We start from the raw sequence: 21,409 nt of genomic DNA, 5'->3' as shown, positions 1-21,409 counted from the left end.
GGACAGGTCTGCTTTTTGAGTTGTTCCTTTCCATCTGGGGAGCTGCTGGCTCCACATTGAGACTTAGTCGGGTGGCTTTGCTAGATCTATTGGGTCTATTGCCTGCTAGATTATCTTTAAGTTGACGTGGCTGTGTCCATTTTTCCGCCCTTTTGGGGGCCGGTTTTGAAGTTCCTTTCGGTTCCCTTGCTTTTAGATCTGCCGCTGCTTGGGCTGGTCCGGCTAGGTATAGGATCTGAGATCTATTGTTCTGCGGGTCAGTGTCCTTGGGGCCTTTTCCTTCTAGTTCTTTTGCCCGGCTCTGACGAAGCGGGGTTTGCTTGGGTTGTGGTTTTTCAGGCCTGGTGCCCTCAGAATGGGCCTCCTATTGTACCCTCCCGTTTTTGCATTCAGTGTCCTCTATAGCTTGGGTATTGTTTTCCCAAAAATAATGAATGCAGCTGTGGACTCTTTCTATTTATGGAAAAACTTAAATTATGCTTACCTGATAATTTTATTTTCTTCAGATGGAAAGAGTCAACAGCTCCCCACCCGTATTTTTTCTGTGGGGCATCTTTATTTTTTTATTCTTCTGGCACCTTTTCACCCTGGTATTTCTTCTACTGTTCCTTGTTCGTCGGCAGAATGACTGGGGGATGAGGGAAGTGGGAGGAGTATTTAAGCCTTTGGCTGGGATGTCTTTGCCTCCTCCTGGTGGCCAGGTTCTTAATTACCAAAAGTAATGAATGCAGCTGTGGACTCTTTTCATCCGAAGAAAAGAAAATTATCAGGTAAGCATAATTTAAGTTTTTATCTTTTATTTCTTTTTTAACTTAATTTGTGAATGGTCCATTACTCCCTGACACAATCCACAAGGGAGCTGTGGCCTCTACAGGAAATCAAAGTGGCAGCTTTTCCTTTTGAAGTGTTACTAGGAGAGATCTTCTCTGTCTACAGTCAGCGTATTGCCCATCCTCAGTAGAGGACTTTTGTTACAAAAAATCTTGTGATAATAGAATTTAAAGGGACAGCAACAGTCAAAATGAATCTTACATGATTCAGACAGAGCATGCAATTTTAAGAGACTTTCATATTTACATCCATTATCTAATTGTACACAGACTTTTTATATGTACACTTTCTGAGGTACCATATCCTACAGAACATGTGCAAGAGTTCACATTGTATATGTATTTTAGTCTGTGATTGGCTGTGGACCGCAAATTAAAGGAAATTTTAATAGAGTAGAAAATAGATAAATTGTATTTCTCATTTAAAATTTAGAGCAGGTGTAATTGCATTGTCTTTTTGATTATGCAATTCTACTGTATTAAATGGTTATTTCTGTAATGGTAGCACTCTTTCTCTATTTATTTATTTTTTAACACATCAAGTTTCTTTTTATGTTTACATTGATTTAACTTTTTTTTGTTTTTACAAAGGATCACTGTTTTATATCCCTTTAAGACATGATGTTTCATCTCTATATAAAACACGTTATTTTTTTATGTATTGCTCAAATGCTTCAGTGCTGTAGAATAATTATTTATTTTCCCCCCTTTTCCTGTAATTTATGTCTGGAAAGTGTGTATTTTCCAGTCCTACAAAGTGAAAGGGCACACAGCAGGCTTAACCTTGTCACATATACGTCCCACAACACAGTAATAGTGATCGGCTTTTCCAAATAAAGGGGTGGAGTTTGACAATTTTAAAAATAATGCAGCAAGCAAGGGGTTAATATATGTTAATATAGCCCAGACTCTGCTGATATGCTACTCTATGGGAAGACTGCTGGGAAATTTTATTACAGAGTGTTAACTGTGCATTTAAATTGATAAAGTGTGGAATATTTGTTCTAGTATCTCAAAAGAGGACATAAGCAGGGTGGATTTGATTTAAATCACTAGTAGTCAGTAAGACTGATTTAAATCTATTTAAATCATGGTTTCCATTTTTTAGAATAAAAACTTTTCAGATTATTTTTCCATTTATATTAGACCATTACTGATTTGGCTATATATTATTACATAATAGATATGCATAGGTAGGTCATTGAAATGAATGAAACTTCAGTTTAATAGGTTAATCATTAATATTTTATCAACTTTTCAGCTGTACTTTATTGGAAGTAGAAAAATAATCATTACATTATAATAACAATTTAAATAGTATTATTTAACTAAAGAAAATTAACCATTAAACAATTTAAATTGTTTTATTTAACTAAAACATTAACATTATATTTCATTGTTAATGCTTGTCGCACCCTCCTTACACTTAGGTCCTTGTACAGATCTATTCAACTCAAAAAATCTTCTTTTTAGTGAGCTTTTGAAACTTTGTATGGGTTGATTCTGTGTTAATAAATTTGCAGGGGTGCAATGGCTTTAAAGGGACAGTAAAGTAAAATTAAACTTTCATGATATTTAACAATTTTTCAAAGTATTTCTCTTATCTAATTTGCTTAATTCTCTTGGTATTTATTGTTGAAAGGCATACATAGGTAGGCTCAGGAGTAATGCCCTACTGTGAGCTAGCTAAATGTCACTGTCTCACCCAGTTTGTTCAGCTACGCCCCATTAGAGCACTGCTCTCCTTCATCAAAGGATACCAACAAAATGAAGCAAATTTGATAATAGAAGTAAATCTGAAAATTGTATGATCTATCGGAAACACAAAAGTTTTCTTTTATGATTACGTCCCTTTAAGGTCTACTTATCAACTCTGTATGTTTATTTTATAACATTTCCTAGTTCCTTGACAAGTGAATCAAAAGAAACACCGGTGTAAAGGATCACTTTATTACTACATATTAAAAATGACCAAAAAAAGCATCTGACACATTTTAGCTTATAACCTTAATCATAGATTCATACAATCAATTAAAGGGACACTAAACCCATTTTTTTTTTCTTTAATGATTCAGATAGAGCATGGAATTTTAAGCAACTTTCTAATTTACTCCTATTATCAATTTTTCTTCGTTCTCGTGCTATCTTTATTTAAAAAGCAGGAATGTAAAGCTTAAAAGCCGGCCCATTTTTGGTTGAGAACCTGGGTTATGCTTACTTATTGGTTTGCTAAATGTAGCCACCAATAAGCAAGCACTATCCAGGGTGCTGAGCGTAAAATGGGCTGGCTCCTAAGCATTCAATTCTTGCTTTTAAAATAAAGATACCAAGATAACAAAGAAAAATGTAATAATATGGGTAAATTAGAAAGTTGCTTAAAATTGCATGCTCTATCTCAGTGATTTGCAACCTTTTTTTTGCCGTGGCACACTTTTTTACATTAAAAAATCCTGCGGCACACCACCATCCCAAAACTTTACAAAATGACACATTATAGCCTAATACAGGATATATATATATATATATATATATATATATATATATATATATATATATATACACATACTGTATATACACACCCTGTACTGTGCTGTCATGCCATGCCTCCTACAAACTATACATGACATATTGACATTCTTTTACAAACAATCATAATGATTGTCTGTGAATGAATGTCAATGTCATGGTTGGAAATTATGCCTGATGAGCCTGTCACATACCTCCCAATATGTAAAAATTTGAAAGAGGGACACCCCCGCACTGTTGTCAATCTGCAGCGGCACACCTGAGGTGCACCTGAGGATCTCTCACGGCACACTAGTGTGCCACGGCACACTGGTTGAAAAACACTGCTCTATCTGAATGATTAAAGAAATAAAATAGGTTTAGTATCCCTTTAAAAACCACAACCTTCTAAAATCAAAGTTCAACAATCATTGGTTAACATGTATTAAAGGGACAGTCAACACCAGAATTTTTGTTGTTTTAAAAAAAAAAAAAAAAAAGATAATGCCTTTATTACCCATTCCCCAATTTTGCATAACCAACACTGTTATAGAAATACACTTTTTACCTCTGTGATTACCTTGTATCTAAGCCTCTGCAAACTGCCCCCTTGTTTTAGTTGTTTTGACAGACTTGCATTTTAGCATCAGTGCTCACTCCAGGGTAACTTCACGTGCATGAGCTCAATGTTATCTATATGAAACACATGAACTAATGCCCTCTATTAGTCAAAATGTATTCAGATTAGAGGCAGTCTTCAAGGTCTAAGAAATTAGCATATGAACCTCCTAGGGTTAGCTTTCAACTAAGAATACCAAGAGAACAAAGCAAAATTGGTGATAAAAGTACATTGGAAAGTTGTTTAAAATTACTTAAAGGGACTTGACTGTCCCTTTAAGTTACAACTGAGAAAATAATTTAAGTTGGACTTTTCTAACACTATGTATATACAAACACTAACATAATTACAACTACGCTGATACAAAATTGCATCTGTATTTTGGTTAACATATATTTTGTGGCAACAGAGAAAATAATTTAAAGGGACAGTCTAGTCAAAATTAAACTTTCATGAATCAAATAGGGCATGCAATTTTAAACAACTTTGCAATTTACTTTTATCATCAAAATTGCCTTGTCCTCTTTGGTATTCTTATTTTAAAGCTAAACCTAGGTTGGCTCATAATACAATGTAACATAACACTGCACTATATGATAATACAAGGCATCTATACACTAATAAACACATCACTCTGCACTATATGATAATACAAGTCATCTATACACTAATAAACTTAACACTGCACTATATGATACTACAAGGCATCTATACACTTATAAACACAGCACTATATGATAATACAAGGCACCTATACACTAATAAACACAACACTCTGCACTATATTATAATGCAAGACATCTATACACTAGTAAACACAACACTGCACTATATGCTAATACAAGGCATCTATACACTAATAATCACAACACTCTACTATATGATAATGTAAGGCATCTATACACTAATAAACTCAACACTCTGCACTATATGATAATACAAGGCATTTATACACTAATAAACACAACACTCTGCACTATATGATAATACAAGGCATTTATACACTAATAAACACAACACTCTGCACTATATGATAATACAAGGCATTTATACACTAATAAACACAACACTCTGCACTATATGATAATGTAAGGCATCTATACACTAATAAACACAGCACTCTGCACTGTATGGCAATACAAGGTATCTATACACTAATAAACACAACACTCTGCACAATATGATAATACAAGGCATCTATACACTAATGAACACACTACTCTGCACTATATGATAATACAAGGCATCTATACACTAATAAACACAACACTCTGCACTATATGATAATACAAAGCATCTATACACTAATAAACACAACACTCTGCACTATATGATAATACAAAGCATCTATACACTAATAAACACAACACTCTGCACTATATGATAATACAAGGCATCTATACACTAATAAACACACTACTCTGCACTATATGATAATACAAAGCATCTATACACTAATAAACACAACACTCTGCACTATATGATAATACAAGGCATCTATACACTAATAAACACAACACTCTGCACTATATAATAATACAAAGCATCTATACACTAATAAACACAACACTCTGCACTATATGATAATACAAAGCATCTATACACTAATAAACACAACACTCTGCACTATATGATAATACAAGGCATCTATATACTAATAAACATGCTGCACTGTATAGTTCAGAGTGCCTATACAGAACACTGACAACATATATGCTTCCCTATAGAATTACGAGTGCCTATGCACTGATGGTGAGCACTTTGTGATGCATCAAGATGCTGAACATTTTAACACTGAAAATGAACACACTGCACTGTATAATTATGCCAAGTATAATACACTGGAATAGGATGTGCTGATTTAATTATGACCATCTATACACATTAATGTGTAGGTATGCATGTAGGTACAGATTATATACGTATATATATATATAAAAGCTGTTTTAGGTCTCCCCTTCCATTCTAGCCATTATGCTACCATGTATGGCCCCCTATTATGAAGCCCAATTTAGGCAGTAATAAATATGTACATTATAAAAATGTTTATCATGCACCAAAAGTGCTCCCCCCTGCAGGGGCACCTTTAGGTGGTTGCCTTGTCTGCCTCTATTGTAGCACTGGCCTGCTTAAGTGTTTTGGCAAAATAAGTGAAACAAAATGAATGGAAAGATGAGAAACAACCCTTAGGCCTCGCTTCCATTGAGTCGTTATTCAGTTTGCGTGCACTCGCAAACCGTTAAATATGCTGTCGTAAGCAATATCGTTTATCGACTGTTTCCAATGGCGCGTTATACCTCAATATCGGCAGCTGGACTCCGGCTGCCGAAAAGATCTTCGCGTCCCATAGAAAGTAATAGAAGCCGTTAATCGATAAATTATACCAGGTTTCCAATGAAAGCGCTAACCGTTAATACACTGTCGGAGGCTGTCGATACATTGAGAAATATTACCCCCAGCTCAACTAGGTGTAAAGGAGGAAAAAGAGCTTTTTTGAGGCCTGTTTCTCATTGAAATTGCAAATCCAAAAGAAATTATGAGTGTTTCAATGTACAAATAACATTATATATGCTACATTTATTGGTCCTATGTATAGGAATATTTGCACCCATGTTGTCATAGAAATATCAATATGTATGTACATATAAAAATATATGCAAGCACCACAATTATGGAGCGACCTCCCGCACACTTTCAAACCTTCCCCATGCCTAATATCCTTTAAGAGATCCCTCTCTACATATCTCAAAACAGAATGCACCTGTCATTGTTGATTATATGTTTCCTACCTGTTCTATGTTAAATTTTTGGGCATATGTATTATTATTGTTTTTTATTTTATTGTACCCATTGTATCAATGCAATGTTTTGTGTACCCAGGACATACTTGAAAACTATAGAAATCTCAATGTATCTTTCCTGGTAAAATATTATAAAAATAAATACAATATCTACCTATTCAAAATGAAACCTTTGCCCAGGGATGCTATATATAATCTCAATACATATAGAAAAATAATTCAAAGGAAATAAGTTGTTTATCATGAAGATGAGTTTTATTATTACAGATTTACCCTCATTCAAATGTAATTTTCAATGTGAAAATCATATTTATTCAATACAAAACGATGACACATTAAAGTTATGTGTCATAGTACTAATATTTATAAAATATATGTAATGTCATATCTGCTAAAGCAGATAATTCATTTGCAATATTTAGACTATTAACCAAAATACATAAGTGCTTAATATTACATACTTCAAGAGATATGAAGTATTTTCTTTAACATGGAGTTATTGAAACAATTTAAAAGTGCATTGTGCATTGGTCCCAGGGAGAGTCTGTGTCTGTTCATATGATGTCAATTAAAATGTATTAATCATCTCTATATCATGGTAATCACATATATGTTGTGTATACATCAGTGCTTAAATATCATAAAGATACATTTATCTAATTATTCTAAATATTGAATAATAATCTTGACAAAAAGGAGTGCATTAGTCATGATAGGTATTAGTCATGATAGGTATATATTTCAGATATTACATTCCACATAGGACTATAAGAATGAATGCAAGGTATTTGGCCATATCAACAGGAAGGAGTATTTTCTTTTCAACTCTTCTATAACTGTATAACCCTTATTAGCTTCATCTGAAGGAGCAAACAACATATGCTTGTGGAATATAAATCATAACATTTACACATGTCACGTTGACTAATGTTAGATAGCATATACTGTATAAATTTCAGACACGTATCCCCAAGTATTCTTAAACGGCATAATATCCTCAATAAAAGGACACATACATTTATCAACAATGTACACCTGCATATTAATTGACATCATGTGAAATAAAAATGAATAAAGCTGTTAATTTTTAGCAGATAAACAGCTATTAGAATAATATTAAGATATATGTTCAAATTTGGATTAGAAAAATGGATGCATATTTATGAGATTAAAATCGCACTTAAAAAAGTGCTTTAGTGCAAAAATTAGATATGATATATCTTGGGTGGAAAAAAAAGAATATTAATTAATTCTTGCAGCGGGATTTTGACTTTGGAGGAGAGGTACTTAGGGGGGCAGTGTGGCGTCTTGTGCGACGCCCACCAGCTGAATGTGAGGCTAATAACCGGGATTCAGGGTCCTGCAGGGAGATGACAGAGGATGCAAGGGAGGATGGAGTTTGGGGCCTATCCGCGAGCCTCTCCACTGCCTCTGCCAGGCGGACGAGTGAGGCATTATGGATGTCCATTTGGCTCTGTATCCTCCTGAAATCCTGCTGCTGCTGGAGCCTGGACAGCCTAAGCTCTCTATGTATGAGCCTCAGTAGATCATCCTGCTGGGACTGTGCCGGACCCTGTTGTACAGTTGGTGTCTCAGGAACCAATAATTGGCTGGTTCCAGGGCTGTCTCTCCGTATTGGTGACTGTGAGGTTGTCTGTGATGGCACTGTTGGCAATACATTGGTGGGTGCAGTGGGTGGTGGTGTGGATTCCTGTTGTGCCATAGGAGTGGGAGGCATATAGTACAGATGATGCAGATCTGTATGCTGCTGTGGTGGGTGCATCATCTGCTGCTGAGGATAATTATGTCGTGGTGGGTGCATCATCTGCTGCTGAGGAGGATGTTGTGGGGGGTGCATCATCTGCTGCTGAGGAGGATGTTGTGGGGGTGCATCATCTGCTGCTGAGGAGGATGTTGTGGGGGTGCATCATCTGCTGCGGTGGGTATAGCTGTGGGGGCTTTGCCATTTGTTTCTGCGAAGTATGCATGAACTGCCAGTGTTGAGGAGGATGAGTCTGCTGGGGTTCAGAACCCAGAACATGAAATGTTGTCTCCAAGGTAGATGGAGAAGGACATGATACATCCTCCACCTCATATGCCCTAGGCTGCTGGATATCATCTTCTAAGAGGCTGATATAGGAGGTAGTGTCGCCATAGATATCCTCCTCCTCCTCAGTGAATGTAGGAACATCCTGCTGTGGTGTTGGTGCAGCTTCATACTCCTCCTGTTCGGAACCTACAAATAAATATACGGTATGTTTACATTATCTATCTAATAGAATATATTACTTTGTAGCATAACAATACAGACTATTATATTCCATATTTATGTGTATATATGTACACACACACACATACACACACATACACACACACACACATACACACACATATAGTGTGTTTGGGATAAAATCCAAGCATATATGACCATAACTGATGAATCTTTATAGACGGTGTCTTAAAGGAACATTGTTAAAGGGACACTGTACCCAAATATTTTCTTTTGTGCTTCAGATAGAGCATGCAATTTTAATCAACTTTCTAATTTACTCCTATTTTCAAATGTTCTTTATTCTCTTGGTATCTTTATTTGAAATGCAAGAATGTAAGTTTAGATGGTGGCCCATTTTTTGTGAACAACCTAGGTTGTCCTTGCTGATTGGTGGATAAATGCATCCACCAATCAAAAACTGCTGTCCAGAGTTCTGAACCTAGAAAAAAGCTTAGATGCCTTCTTTTTCATATAAAGATAACGAAGAGAAATTGATAATAGTAGTAAATTAGAAAGTTGCTTAAAATTGCGTGCTGTATCTGATTCACAAAATAATAAATTTGGGTACAGTGTCCCTTTAAGGAAAATGACACATGATTTATATGAAATGCTTAATATTCTTGGATATTATATAATCAATATTCTTGCTTGTCGGAGCAGATATACAATACAGAGTGCTTGCTGAACATATTAAATACAACTATGTAAATTTAGATTCATAGCTAAACACAGATGGGTATTTATGATATACAACATATATACATCACATATATGGTTATATTTAATATTGAATATTCACCTTCATACACCTCTTCAGGTGGCACAGAGGTGTCCATTGTCCCCTTACATCCATGAACAGATTCATCCGAGATGACATTGGACAGCATCTCCTCCCATGACCTTAAGTGTATTCTCTTGCTAGGACCACCACCTGTCCCACGTGCATATTTGGCCTGCTGTGCCAGCTTAGCTTTGGCTTCCTTCCTGCAGTCATGATAGCGGTGTTTAATGCTGGCAGTAGAACGATTACGTCCTAAGCAGCTGACTGCCACTCGAATCTCCTCCCACAGCTTATTACGGACACCCGCCCTCAGGTTAGGGTTCTCCAGCTGAGGTGCCCTCTCCAAGTAGGCCTCAACAAGAGCCTCCTTCTCCTCCTCAGAGTACCTCTCCTCTCTTAGCCTGCCCTTCACACCTGAAGGGCCAGCAGACACAGACTCTCCCTCCTGTGACTGGGGACCAGCCCTCTCTACCTCCTCTGTCCCTGCAGGCTGTGACAGGCTACCACCAGCCCCACCCCCACTTGCCACAGTCTGCCCCACTCTCCCTCTTCTTTTTGTGCCTAGCTGAGGCTGACTCCTCCTCACTACTTCCCCCCTCCCACTCCCTCTATCCACCCTCTCCACTGCCCTCCCCCTAGCCACCCCCTTCCCAACTCCACTAGGCCTATCCATCCCTTTCTCCTTCCTCCCTAACTCTAACCTAACACTAAAGTCCCTAGCTTACCTAACTACACTAATTCACCTAACTAAACCCTAAATTAAATATCCCCAAAACTAACTACCTAACCTATCTAGACCCTAACTATCTCTATTCTATATCCCTCAAAATAAAAATAAAATGTGGGGGTGAAAATAAACAAAGGGATGTAAATGAAAAAGGAAAAACTAAAGAGGATTATAACAAAATTATCGAAAAATAATAAGGGATGCAAATGAAGAAAGGGGTGGGCTATATAGTCAAATGAAACAAAAAATATGGGATGTAAAAAAAAATAAATAGGATGGACAAAATGTATATATAAAAAAAAAAGTTATATAGTGAGGAAGGGAAGGGTAGTCAAAGGGGGGATGGAATAAAGGGATTAATGAAAGGAGTAATAAAGGAAGATGGGGATATGGGGGTTAATGAAATAAAAAAAAATGTGAATGTGTTTGTATCAAATAAAAGTGTGTGTGTGTGTTTGTGTGTATAAACTAATGTGTGTTAATTAACTAATGTATGGATGTGTGTGTGTGTTCCTAATATTATATGAGGCCTACAATCAGAATATATGAAAATAAAATATCAAACTCTCCACTAACTCTCAAACAACTCTCAAAAACCCAAAACTCCTACCAACTCAACTAGCTCCCGTGTCTTTCTCTATAGAGGCGATCACAGGTAAAGAGCGCAGGCGCAAACCGTTATTCTTATAGACAGAGGTCGGGTTACCATGGCAATGCACTTGTTATGGCGCGCTTTTCGACAAATCCGACATCTTATGTACGGCCGAAAAGAGCGACTGCGCTCAACACACTAATCTTTTCAATGGAAACCTGGTACTAAAATGGAGCCGTAAATTACTTTTAGCTGTCGTCTGCTTCGGTAGCTTACGGCTCCATTTTTAACGACTCAATGGAAGCGAGGCCTTAGTTAGTAATGTGCAGTGAACTGAGCTCTGTAACATAGAACGCTGCAAGTGAAAAAAAAAGCCCAATATTATTTGAAATTGTTGGATAGCCCTGAGTTAAAGAAACCTAATCTAGTTCTTTCATGGTTTACACAGATACAGTTAAAAAAAAAAATCCAATATGCTTCTCTTATCAAATTTACTGTTCTGTTTGGTATTCTTTGTTAAAGAGCATACCTATTTAGGCATCTTGCATGTGCTTGGAACACTATATAGCTGCAGTTTTGCAAGATTACTTTAAACTTTTAAGCACTAGATGGCAGCAGTGTTTACACAATGCATATGAGTTAAATAGTAGGCATGAGCCATATTTTGGCAAACAAATGGCGAATATGGCTGTAGACAGCAACATTCGTTTTGTTTGGCATCGGATATATCAGTGCTAAAGAGTAACACACAGAGATCTGTGCAAATCCAGATCTTTGCCTGTTTACTCACACTGATATATCAAGCACCGAAATGAAACAGATGCAGCTGCCGGCAGCCGTATTCGATATTCGTTCGTTCCATTCACGAATGCCGAATCCAAAAATTTTGCCCATGCCTAGTTAAAAGCATTCCTGTAAACTGATGCCAAATAGTTCTCGAGGCATGTGCACGCTACCTACCTGGGTATGCTGATCAACAAAGAATTCTATGAGTACAAAGTAAATTTGTAGAATAGAAGTCAATTTGAATTTTTTTTTAATTCTATCTGAATCATGAAAGAAAATTTTGGATTTCATGTCCCTTGAAATGTATATAATGCTATTTTGCTCCTTAAGAAATACCAGTTGTATTCATGAAGTAGTGAACTAAAATATTTGGCTCTAATAAGCTTTATTTTATTTTAATGTCCCAAAACACAAACATTCTTTTATTTGCTTCTTGTAAAATATGAAACCTTTAAACCATTGTATTCATTTTAGGTGTGTCCCTCTGTAAGAACAGAACTGTGGGAAATATACTTATCAACCAATGAGCATTAGCAGAAAGTATATGGCTGGTACTGATGGTTTTAGTTTTTACGGAAAAAACGTAGATATAAAATGGTCCTTTTTCATATGGATAACCTGTTTTTTAGTACATCATCGCTTTAATTTGCTAAGAAGGAGTATTATCTGCTTCAGAAGAACATATAAAGTGCCTCAAATGCAGGAAAACTGTAGTTACATATTTTTAACACCATTTGTACAATCATATGATTCTATTTTTTCGGGATAAAATATTGCTAAATTTGAATTTATTTATTTTTTTCTTTTATGGCAGGCTACATTTCCAGGGTACTGAAGAATTATACGTTACGAGCCTGTGATGGAGAATATATATCGCTCAAATGTCCTCATAGAACAACCATCAGCATTCAGTCTTCATTTTATGGTCGCAATATGCCCAGCCATCAGATGTGTCCGTCACGTTACCCACAGTCCTTTGCAACATTTCTTAAAGAAGATGTTTCCTGTTCAACCACTACAGCTCTACAGGTTCATTCGTAGAATTACTTAAAATATTAGAGTTTAGACTTATTAAAGATATTTTTTGATACTTCTACAGCAACTGATATTCATATATTATTTATTAAGAGTGTGTTTTGTTTGTTATATATGTACAGTACATATACATTTAGATTATGGTGAGCAACAGTGAAATTTCTCTAATGAACTCACAAAGCATAGAGTTTTTAAATCTATTGTCAGTGTTTTATAACAATATTTTGCCTTTGTTTGTGGACATGTGTAGGGTAGAGGTACTAAAATGTTCATTCTCATTTGTTCTCTCTAAGTATTGTTTTTGTGTATACATTAAGAAATAAGATAAGGAGGGCTTTGTGTATTTAGAGAAATAAGATAATGAGTGTTGTTCTCCCTGCAAGCTCAATGCATTTCATTGGGTTGTAGTTTCAATTAAGATTAATCTATTTAATATATAAAAATAAACCTAAAGGATCAATTTCTGCTACATTTTATACTCTGCAGCTGTTTTTTGGAAAAACATTAAAGGGAAAATACATATGCAGTTGACTGTCCCTTTTAAGTACTAATTTATTACTCACTAGTACTTTATTAATAGATAATGACAATGCCTCACAAGCATTAAATAAATTTAATTTTTTCCTCAATACAAGAAATTCTGTTTCTATAAAAAGTGAACTACTATACTATACTAACAATCACCTAGATTACGAGTTTTTGTCGGTAAGGCTTGCGGTGTTAACGAGCAGTTTTGGCTCACCGCTCACCTACAGACAGCGCTTGAGCGGAGAGCAAAATTTAGCTCCACATCTCACCTCAATACCAGCGCTGCTTACGTTAGCGGTAAGCAGGTAAAACATGCTTGTGCACGATTTCCTAATAGGAATCAATGGGACTGATTTGGCTGAAAAAAAGCCTAACACCTGCAAAAAAGCAGCGTTCAGCTCCTAATGCAGCCCCATTGATCCCTATGGGAAAATAAAATTTATGTCTACACCTAACACCCTAACATGAACCCCGAGTCTAAATACCCCCAATCTTACACTTATTAACCCCTAATCTGCCGCTCCGGACACCGCCGCCACCACCTACATTATACTTATGAACCCCTAATCTGTCACCCCAACATCGCTGACACCTACATTTTATTTATTAACCCCTAATCTGCCGCCCCAATGTCGTTGCAACCTACCTACAATTATTAACCCCTAATCTGCCACCCACAACGTCGCCACCACTATAATAAAGTTATTAACCCCTAAATCTAAGTCTAACCCTAAACCTAACACCCCCTAACTTAAATATAATTTAAATAAATCTAACTAAAATTACTATAATTAACTAAATAATTCCTATTTAAAACCAAATACTTACCTGTAAAATAAACCCTAAGCTAGCTACGATATAACTAATAGTTACATTGTAGCTAGCTTAGGGTTTATTTTTATTTTACAGGCAAGTTTGTATTTATTTTAACTTGGTAGAATAGTTATTAAATAGTTATTAACTATTTAATAACTACCTAGCTAAAATAAGTACAAATTTACCTGTAAAATAAACCCTAACCTAAGTTACAATTACACCTAACACTACACTATAATTAAATTAATTACCTAAATTAACTACAATTAATTACAATTAAATTAAATAAACTAAAGTATGAAAACCCCCCACTAAATTACAGAAAATAATAAAATAATTACAAGTTTTTTAAACTAATTACACCTAATCTAATCCCCCTAATAAAATAAAAAAGTCCCCCAAAATAATAAAAATCCCTACCCTATACTAAATGACAAATAGCCCTTAAAAGGGCTTTTTGCGGGGCATTGCCCCAAAGTAATCAGCTCTTTTACCTTTAAAAAAAAATACAATACCCCCCCAACATTAAAACCCACCACCCACACACCCAACCCTACTCTAAAACCCACCCAATCCCCCCTTAATAAAACCTAACACTAACCCCTTGAAGATCACCCTACCTTGAGACGTCTTCACCCAAACGGGCAGAAGAGGTCCTCCAGATGGCCAGAAGTCTTCATCTAGGCGGCATCTTCTATCTTCATCCATCCAGAGCGGAGCGGAGCGAGTCCATCTTCAAGACATCTGACGCGGAGCATCCTCTTCGTTCGACGGTGACTGGAGCAATGACGGGTCCTTTAAATGACGTCATCCAAGATGGCGTCCCTTCAATTGCAATTGGCTGAAAGAAGTCTATCAGCCAATCGGAATTAAGGTAGAAAAAATCCTATTGGCTGATCCAATCAGCCAATAGGATTGAGCTCGCATTCTATTGGCTGTTCCAATCAGCCAATAGAATGCAAGCTCAATCCTATTGGCTGATACAATCAGCCAGTAGGATTAAATTTCAATCCTATTGGCTGATTGGATCAGCCAATAGGACTTTTTCTACCTTATTTCCGATTGGCTGATAGACTTCTTTCAGCCAATTGCAATTGAAGGGACGCCATCTTGGATGACGTCATTTAAAGGACCCGTCATTGTTCCAGTCGCCGTCGAACGAAGAGGATGCTCGTGTCGGATGTCTTGAAGATGGTCCCGCTCCGCTCTGGATGGATGAAGATAGAAGATGCCACCTGGATGAAGACTTCTGGCTGTCTGGAGGACCTCTTCTGCCAGGATAGGATGAAGACTTCGGACCGTCTGGAGGACCACTTCTGCCCGGTTGGGTGAAGACGTCTCAAGGTAGGGTGATCTTCAAGGGGTTAGTGTTAGGTTTTATTAAGGGGGGATTGGGTGGGTTTTAGAGTAGGGTTGGGTGTGTGGGTGGTGGGTTTTAATGTTGGGGGGGTATTGTATTTTTTTTTACAGGTAATAGAGCTGATTACTTTGGGGCAATGCCCCGCAAAAAGCCCTTTTAAGGGCTATTTGTCATTTCGTATAGGGTAGGGATTTTTTTTTATTTTGGGGGGGCTTTTTTATTTTATTAGGGGGATTAGATTAGGTGTAATTAGTTTAAAAAACTTGTAATTATTTTATTATTTTCTGTAATTTAGTGGGGTTTTTTTCCGTACTTTAGTTTATTTAATTTAATTGTAATTAATTGTAGTTAATTTAGGTAATTAATTTAATTATAGTGTAGTGTTAGGTGTAATTGTAACTTAGGTTAGGGTTTATTTTACAGGTAAATTTGTACTTATTTTAGCTAGGTAGTTATTAAATAGTTATTAACTATTTAGTAACTATTGTACCTAGTTAAAATAAATACAAAGTTGCCTGTAAAATAAAAATAAACCCTGAGATAGCTACAATGTAACTATTAGTTATATTGTAGCTAGCTTAGGGTTTATTTTATAGGTAAGTAATTTAGTTTTAAATAGGAATTATTTATTTAATTGTAGTAATTTTATTTAGATTTATTAAAATTATATTTAAGTTAGGGGGTGTTAGGGTTAGGGTTAGACTTAGGTTTAGGGGTTAATACATTTAATATAGTGGTGGCGACATTGTGGGCGGCAGATTAGGGGTTAATAAATGTAGGTAGGTGTCGGCAATGTTAGGGACGGCAGATAAGGGGTTAATAAAATATAAGTAGTGTTTGCGAGGCGGGAGTGCGGCGGTTTAGGAGTTAATATATTTATTATAGTGGCGGCGATGTCCGGTCGGCAGAATAGGGGTTAAAAATATTTATTTTAGTGTTTGCGATGTGGGGGGGCCCTCAGTTTAGGGGTTAATAGGTAGTTTATGGGTGTTAGTGTACTTTTTAGCAATTTAGTTAAGAGGTTTATGCTACGGCGTTAGCCCATAAAACTCTTAACTACTGACTTTTAAATGCGGTACAAGTCTTGACAGGAGAGGGTGTACCGCTTACTTTTTCCAAGACTCGTAATACCGGCGTTAGGAAAATCCCATTGAAAAGATGGGATACGCAATTTACGTAAGTGGATTGGCGGTATGTTCGCTGGGACCTCTCAACGCTGCTTTTTAAGGCTAATGCAAGACTCGTAATCTAGCAGAATGTCTTTTCAATAACTTTTTTCATGCAACAAATATCAGAACCGTGCAGCATATTGTCGGATTGTCGTGGTTTGGGAGCTCTGCCCTGCTGTTCTTCTTGCGGCTTTTCTTTAGGGAAAATGTCTTGGTTTCCAAAGTGAAATCAGAGACTGCCCTGGTCCAGCCTGTGACCTGTAAAGAGATTAAACACATAGTTAGAATCAGCAGTGCATTAGTGGAACCAAGCTAAGTACCTCTGGTGAGCCAATGACAAGAGGCATTTGTGTGTAGAAACCAATCACCAGCTAGCTCTCAGTGGTACAGTGCTGCTCCTGAGCCTACCTAAATATGCTTTTTAACAAAGGATATCAAAGGATCATAGTAAATGTAATAATAGAAGTACAGTGAAAAGTATCTTAAAATTGGACGCTCTAGATCAGTGTTTCTTAACCGCAGTCCTCAATACCCCCAACAGGCCAGGTTTTTATTATAGCTGAACTAGAGCACAGGTGAAATAATCAGCTTATAGGTGAGAGCAGGTTAGCTACCATGGTTACTGATCAGCTGATTATTTCACCTGTGCTCAAGATCAGATATAATGAAAACCTGGCCTGTTGGGGGTACTTGAGGACCGTGGTTGAGAAACACTGATGTAAATGAAAGTTCTTTTTCATCAAAGGACATTTAGAGGGACAGTCTACTCCCTTTATTACCCATTCCCCAGTTTTCTAAAGCCAACACGGTTATATTAATAGACTTTTAACCTCTGTGATTACCTTGTATCTAAGCCTCTGTAGACAGCCCCCTTATATCAGGGCTATTTATTATCTATTGACTTGCATTTTAGCCAATTAGTGCTGTGTCCTGCACCACTCCACGGGCATAAGCTCAATGTTATCTGTATGGCACAGATGAACTAGCAGTCTCTTGTTGTGAAAAGCCAATACAAATGCATGTGATAAGAGGCTGCCTGTAGAGGCTTAGAAATAGGCAGAAGTTTAGAGGTTTAAATGTTATAAAGTATATTAAAGGACTAGTAAATACAGTAGATTTGCATAATCAACAAATGCATAATAAAAAGACAATGCAATATCACTTAGTCTGAACTTCAAATGAGTGGTAGTTTTTTTCTGACAAATTTCAAAGTTCTGTCTATTTCCACTCCCCCTGTATCTTGTGACAGCCATCAGCCAATCGCAAATGCATAAACGTATATTCTGTGAATTCTTGCACATGCTCAGTAGGAGCTGGTGACTCAAAAAGTGTAAATATCAAAAAGACTGTGCACATTTTGTTAAAGGGACATTATACACTTGATTTTTCTTTGCATAAATGTTTTGTAGATGATCCATTTATATAGCCCATACAGGTTGTTTTTATATAGTTTTTGCTTATTTTTAAATAACATTGCTCTGATTTTCAGACTCCTAACCAAGCCCCAAAGTTTTAGGAGAATACTGAGGTATAACTACTCCAGCTTGCTCCTGTTTGTGTAAAGGGTCTTTTCATATGCAGAGGGAGTGTCTGTTATTTCCCACTTAAAGTGGGCTTTCCAGCTACCTTTTTAACAGAGCTAAACTGGGAGCTTCTAAGTAAGTTTTTAAACGGTTTTATACTGGATTTTTATATCAGTGTCTGTGCATATTATTCTTTATAGTAATGTCTATTACATGCAGTTATATGAAAATTGGTGTATACTGTCCTTTTAATGGAAGTAAATTGGAAAGTAGTTTAAAAATTGCATGCTCTATCTAAATCATGAAAGTTTAATTTCGACTTGAGTATCCCTTTAATACAACACTGTTGGTTGTGCAAAGCTGGGGAATGGGTAGTAAAGGTGTTATGTATCTTTTTAAACAATAACAATTTTGGTGTAGACTGCCCCTTTAAGTGCCCAGGTTTTTTCCTATAAATTTCACTGGACAACCTATTGAAATACTGCACTGTCCAGTTCAGTACTGGATACCTGGGAACCCTAACTACAGGTAACTTCAACTCCATAAGTATTTAGCTTTAAATTAAAGGGATATGAAACCCAAACATTTTTTTTCATGCAGTTTAAAACAACTTTCTAATTTTACTTCTATTATTAATTTTTTTTGTCGTTCTCTTGGTATCTTTAGTTTAAAAGCAGGGACATAAGCATGTGTCTGGAACACTATATGACAGAGGTTTACCAAGAATGTTAACCATATACAAGACCGCTAGATAGCAGTACTGTTACTCATAGACCCCAGACATTTACCTAGGTATCTCTTCAATATAAAATACAGTGGAAATGAATCCAATCTGATAATCAAAGTAAATTGGAAACTCTTTTATAAAAATGTTATGCTCTGTCTGAATCACATATTTTGGGTTTCATATCCCTTTAAGATGATAACAGATTCTGTACTTGTGTATGAGGTCATTTTAATTAGTGTCTTCCTTTAGATTTTAAGCTATTGTCTGTATAATATTGAAATAGAAACTCCAGGGATATTTGTAAAGTTCTCATTTTTACCAGACTTTCAACAGGTTTTATTCTGGTTTGTGCACATGATCTGCAATGCAAACAGAAACACACAGTAAGTGATGACACTGTGTAAATAAAAGACATGCTCAGAGAAGCTTCTAACAAAATCCATTGGAAAGATGTTTATTTATCAGGAAAACCTACCCTGGAAAACCATCTTTTTGCCTTTAAGAGGGTTTGCAAACAATTGCAGAATGATGATTTACAAGACCCTCCAGCCATGAAGTTTTAAAAAGCTGCCATTCAATTGTCATTAACAAATGTCTAGAACATTTAACCAAATATTGTTGTCAATGAGATGTCACCAGCTGTTCCTATTGACCTGTGCAGGGCTTCGAGTTGTATTCATATCACTATCTCTTGAATGATTATTACATTATTATTTCATGTTATATGCAATATACTACAATAACTGTTTAAAGGGACAGGATGTCCAAAAAATGTCACAATTCAGATAGAACATACAATAATTGTATTATCAAAATATGCCTCATTCTCTTTTTATCCTTGTTAGAAACAGCATTACACTACTGACAGCTAGCTCAACACATCTAGGCAACCAAATATCCAATCACAATAGACAAATTTATGCAGGCACCAATCACCAGCTACTTCCCACTAGTGTAGGATATGCGCATATTCATTTTCAACAATGGATGGTGTTTCTGGCGAGTCTTCAGGCTCACCAGAAACAGCAGTTATGAAGCAGCGGTCACAAAAGCCGCTGCTCCATAACCTGTCCGTCTGCTCTGAGCAGGCGGACAGGAATCGCCGGAATTCAACCCGATCAAGTACGATCGGGTTGATTGACACCCCCTGCTGGCGGCCCATTGGCCACGAGTCTACAGGGGGCGGCGTTGCACCAGCAGCTCTTGTGAGCTTCTGGTGCAATGTTGAATACGGAGAGCGTATTGCTCTCCGCATTCAGCGAGGTCTTGCGGACCTGATCCGCACTGTCGGATCAAGTCTGCAAGACCTTTGATAAATAGGCCCCTAAGAGAACAAAGCACATTTGAAAATGGAAGAGATTTTAAAAGTGTCTTAAAATTGCATGCTCTAATCTGATTCTTGCAAGTTTAATTTTGACTTTCCTATCCCTTTAAATTGTGTAATATCTTTAGATGTATGCAAATCTATCTTTCCCAAAAGCAATTGCAGTTCCAGAAATATGCGAGGGAGCAAATATTTACCTGCCAGAGCTCCGTGCATGAGTCGGGAAACTGTGGACTCTTCCAGGGAGGCCCATATGTAAAGTTGTTCAGTGGGCACAGTCCGGGCAAGTGGAGTAGGCATTTTGGTTGTTCTGTGACTGAGCTTTTATTTCTGGGGCCTGGTTAGGCATAAAGGGAAAGTTGCAGGAAAGGGCAATTTTCACCCTCCTCAGCCCAACAAGCCCAGTGGGGTGCAGTGTAAAAGATTAAGAGGGTGTATCATCCCAGTAGAACTGAGTCTCCAATTCTTACAGACAGTCATGATTTGAGGTCTTAAACTAACACCCTTTTTTATATTCTGAAAAATTATTAACAACTATTATTATTGCTTTTATCATGTTGGCACAGTTGGCACTGATGCTGGTATGCTCTTTCCCTAAAAACCTGAATGGGAGGGAGAAAATGATGATGTTAAGTTGACACTGCTCTTTGTTTGTTACCCGGAAACAGTGGAGTGAAATTTGTGCTGTGTCTGTGTGTTGTTTTTTTTTTTTTACTGTTAACTATGGGGTGTTAAAATATTTCTCTGTGAGTATTACTGGCAGTTCTGCTGTGTATGTGTATACTGGCAGCCAAAGCTCTAAATAATTTGCTTTCTACTGGCAGAAAATGTGGGGGCATGTTGTGATATATAAATATATGTATGTATGAATGTATGTGTGTGTGTGTGTGTATATATATATTTGTGTGTGTGTGTGTGTATATATATATATATATATATTTGTGTGTGTGTGTGTATATATATATATATATTTGTGTGTATATATATATATATATATATATATATTTGTGTGTG

General features: G+C 36.6%; 1 protein-coding gene across 1 annotated transcript in view; it reads left to right on the top strand.

Annotated features, from left to right (window-relative positions):
* The window catches only part of EVA1A (eva-1 homolog A, regulator of programmed cell death), a 595,363-nt gene that overhangs the window by 142,249 nt on the left and 431,705 nt on the right, over nt 1–21,409 (top strand). Inside the window, exon 2 of the mRNA XM_053709620.1 lies at nt 12,728–12,942. Within this exon, the coding sequence (XP_053565595.1) occupies nt 12,728–12,942 (215 nt within the window). The remainder of the gene's footprint in view (nt 1–12,727; nt 12,943–21,409) is intronic.

This window comes from Bombina bombina, chromosome 4, assembly GCF_027579735.1.
Source record: "Bombina bombina isolate aBomBom1 chromosome 4, aBomBom1.pri, whole genome shotgun sequence".
Taxonomy (NCBI): domain Eukaryota; kingdom Metazoa; phylum Chordata; class Amphibia; order Anura; family Bombinatoridae; genus Bombina; species Bombina bombina.
The sequence above is the reverse complement of the archived record's forward strand: the minus strand, read 5'-3'. Positions and strand labels throughout refer to the sequence as shown.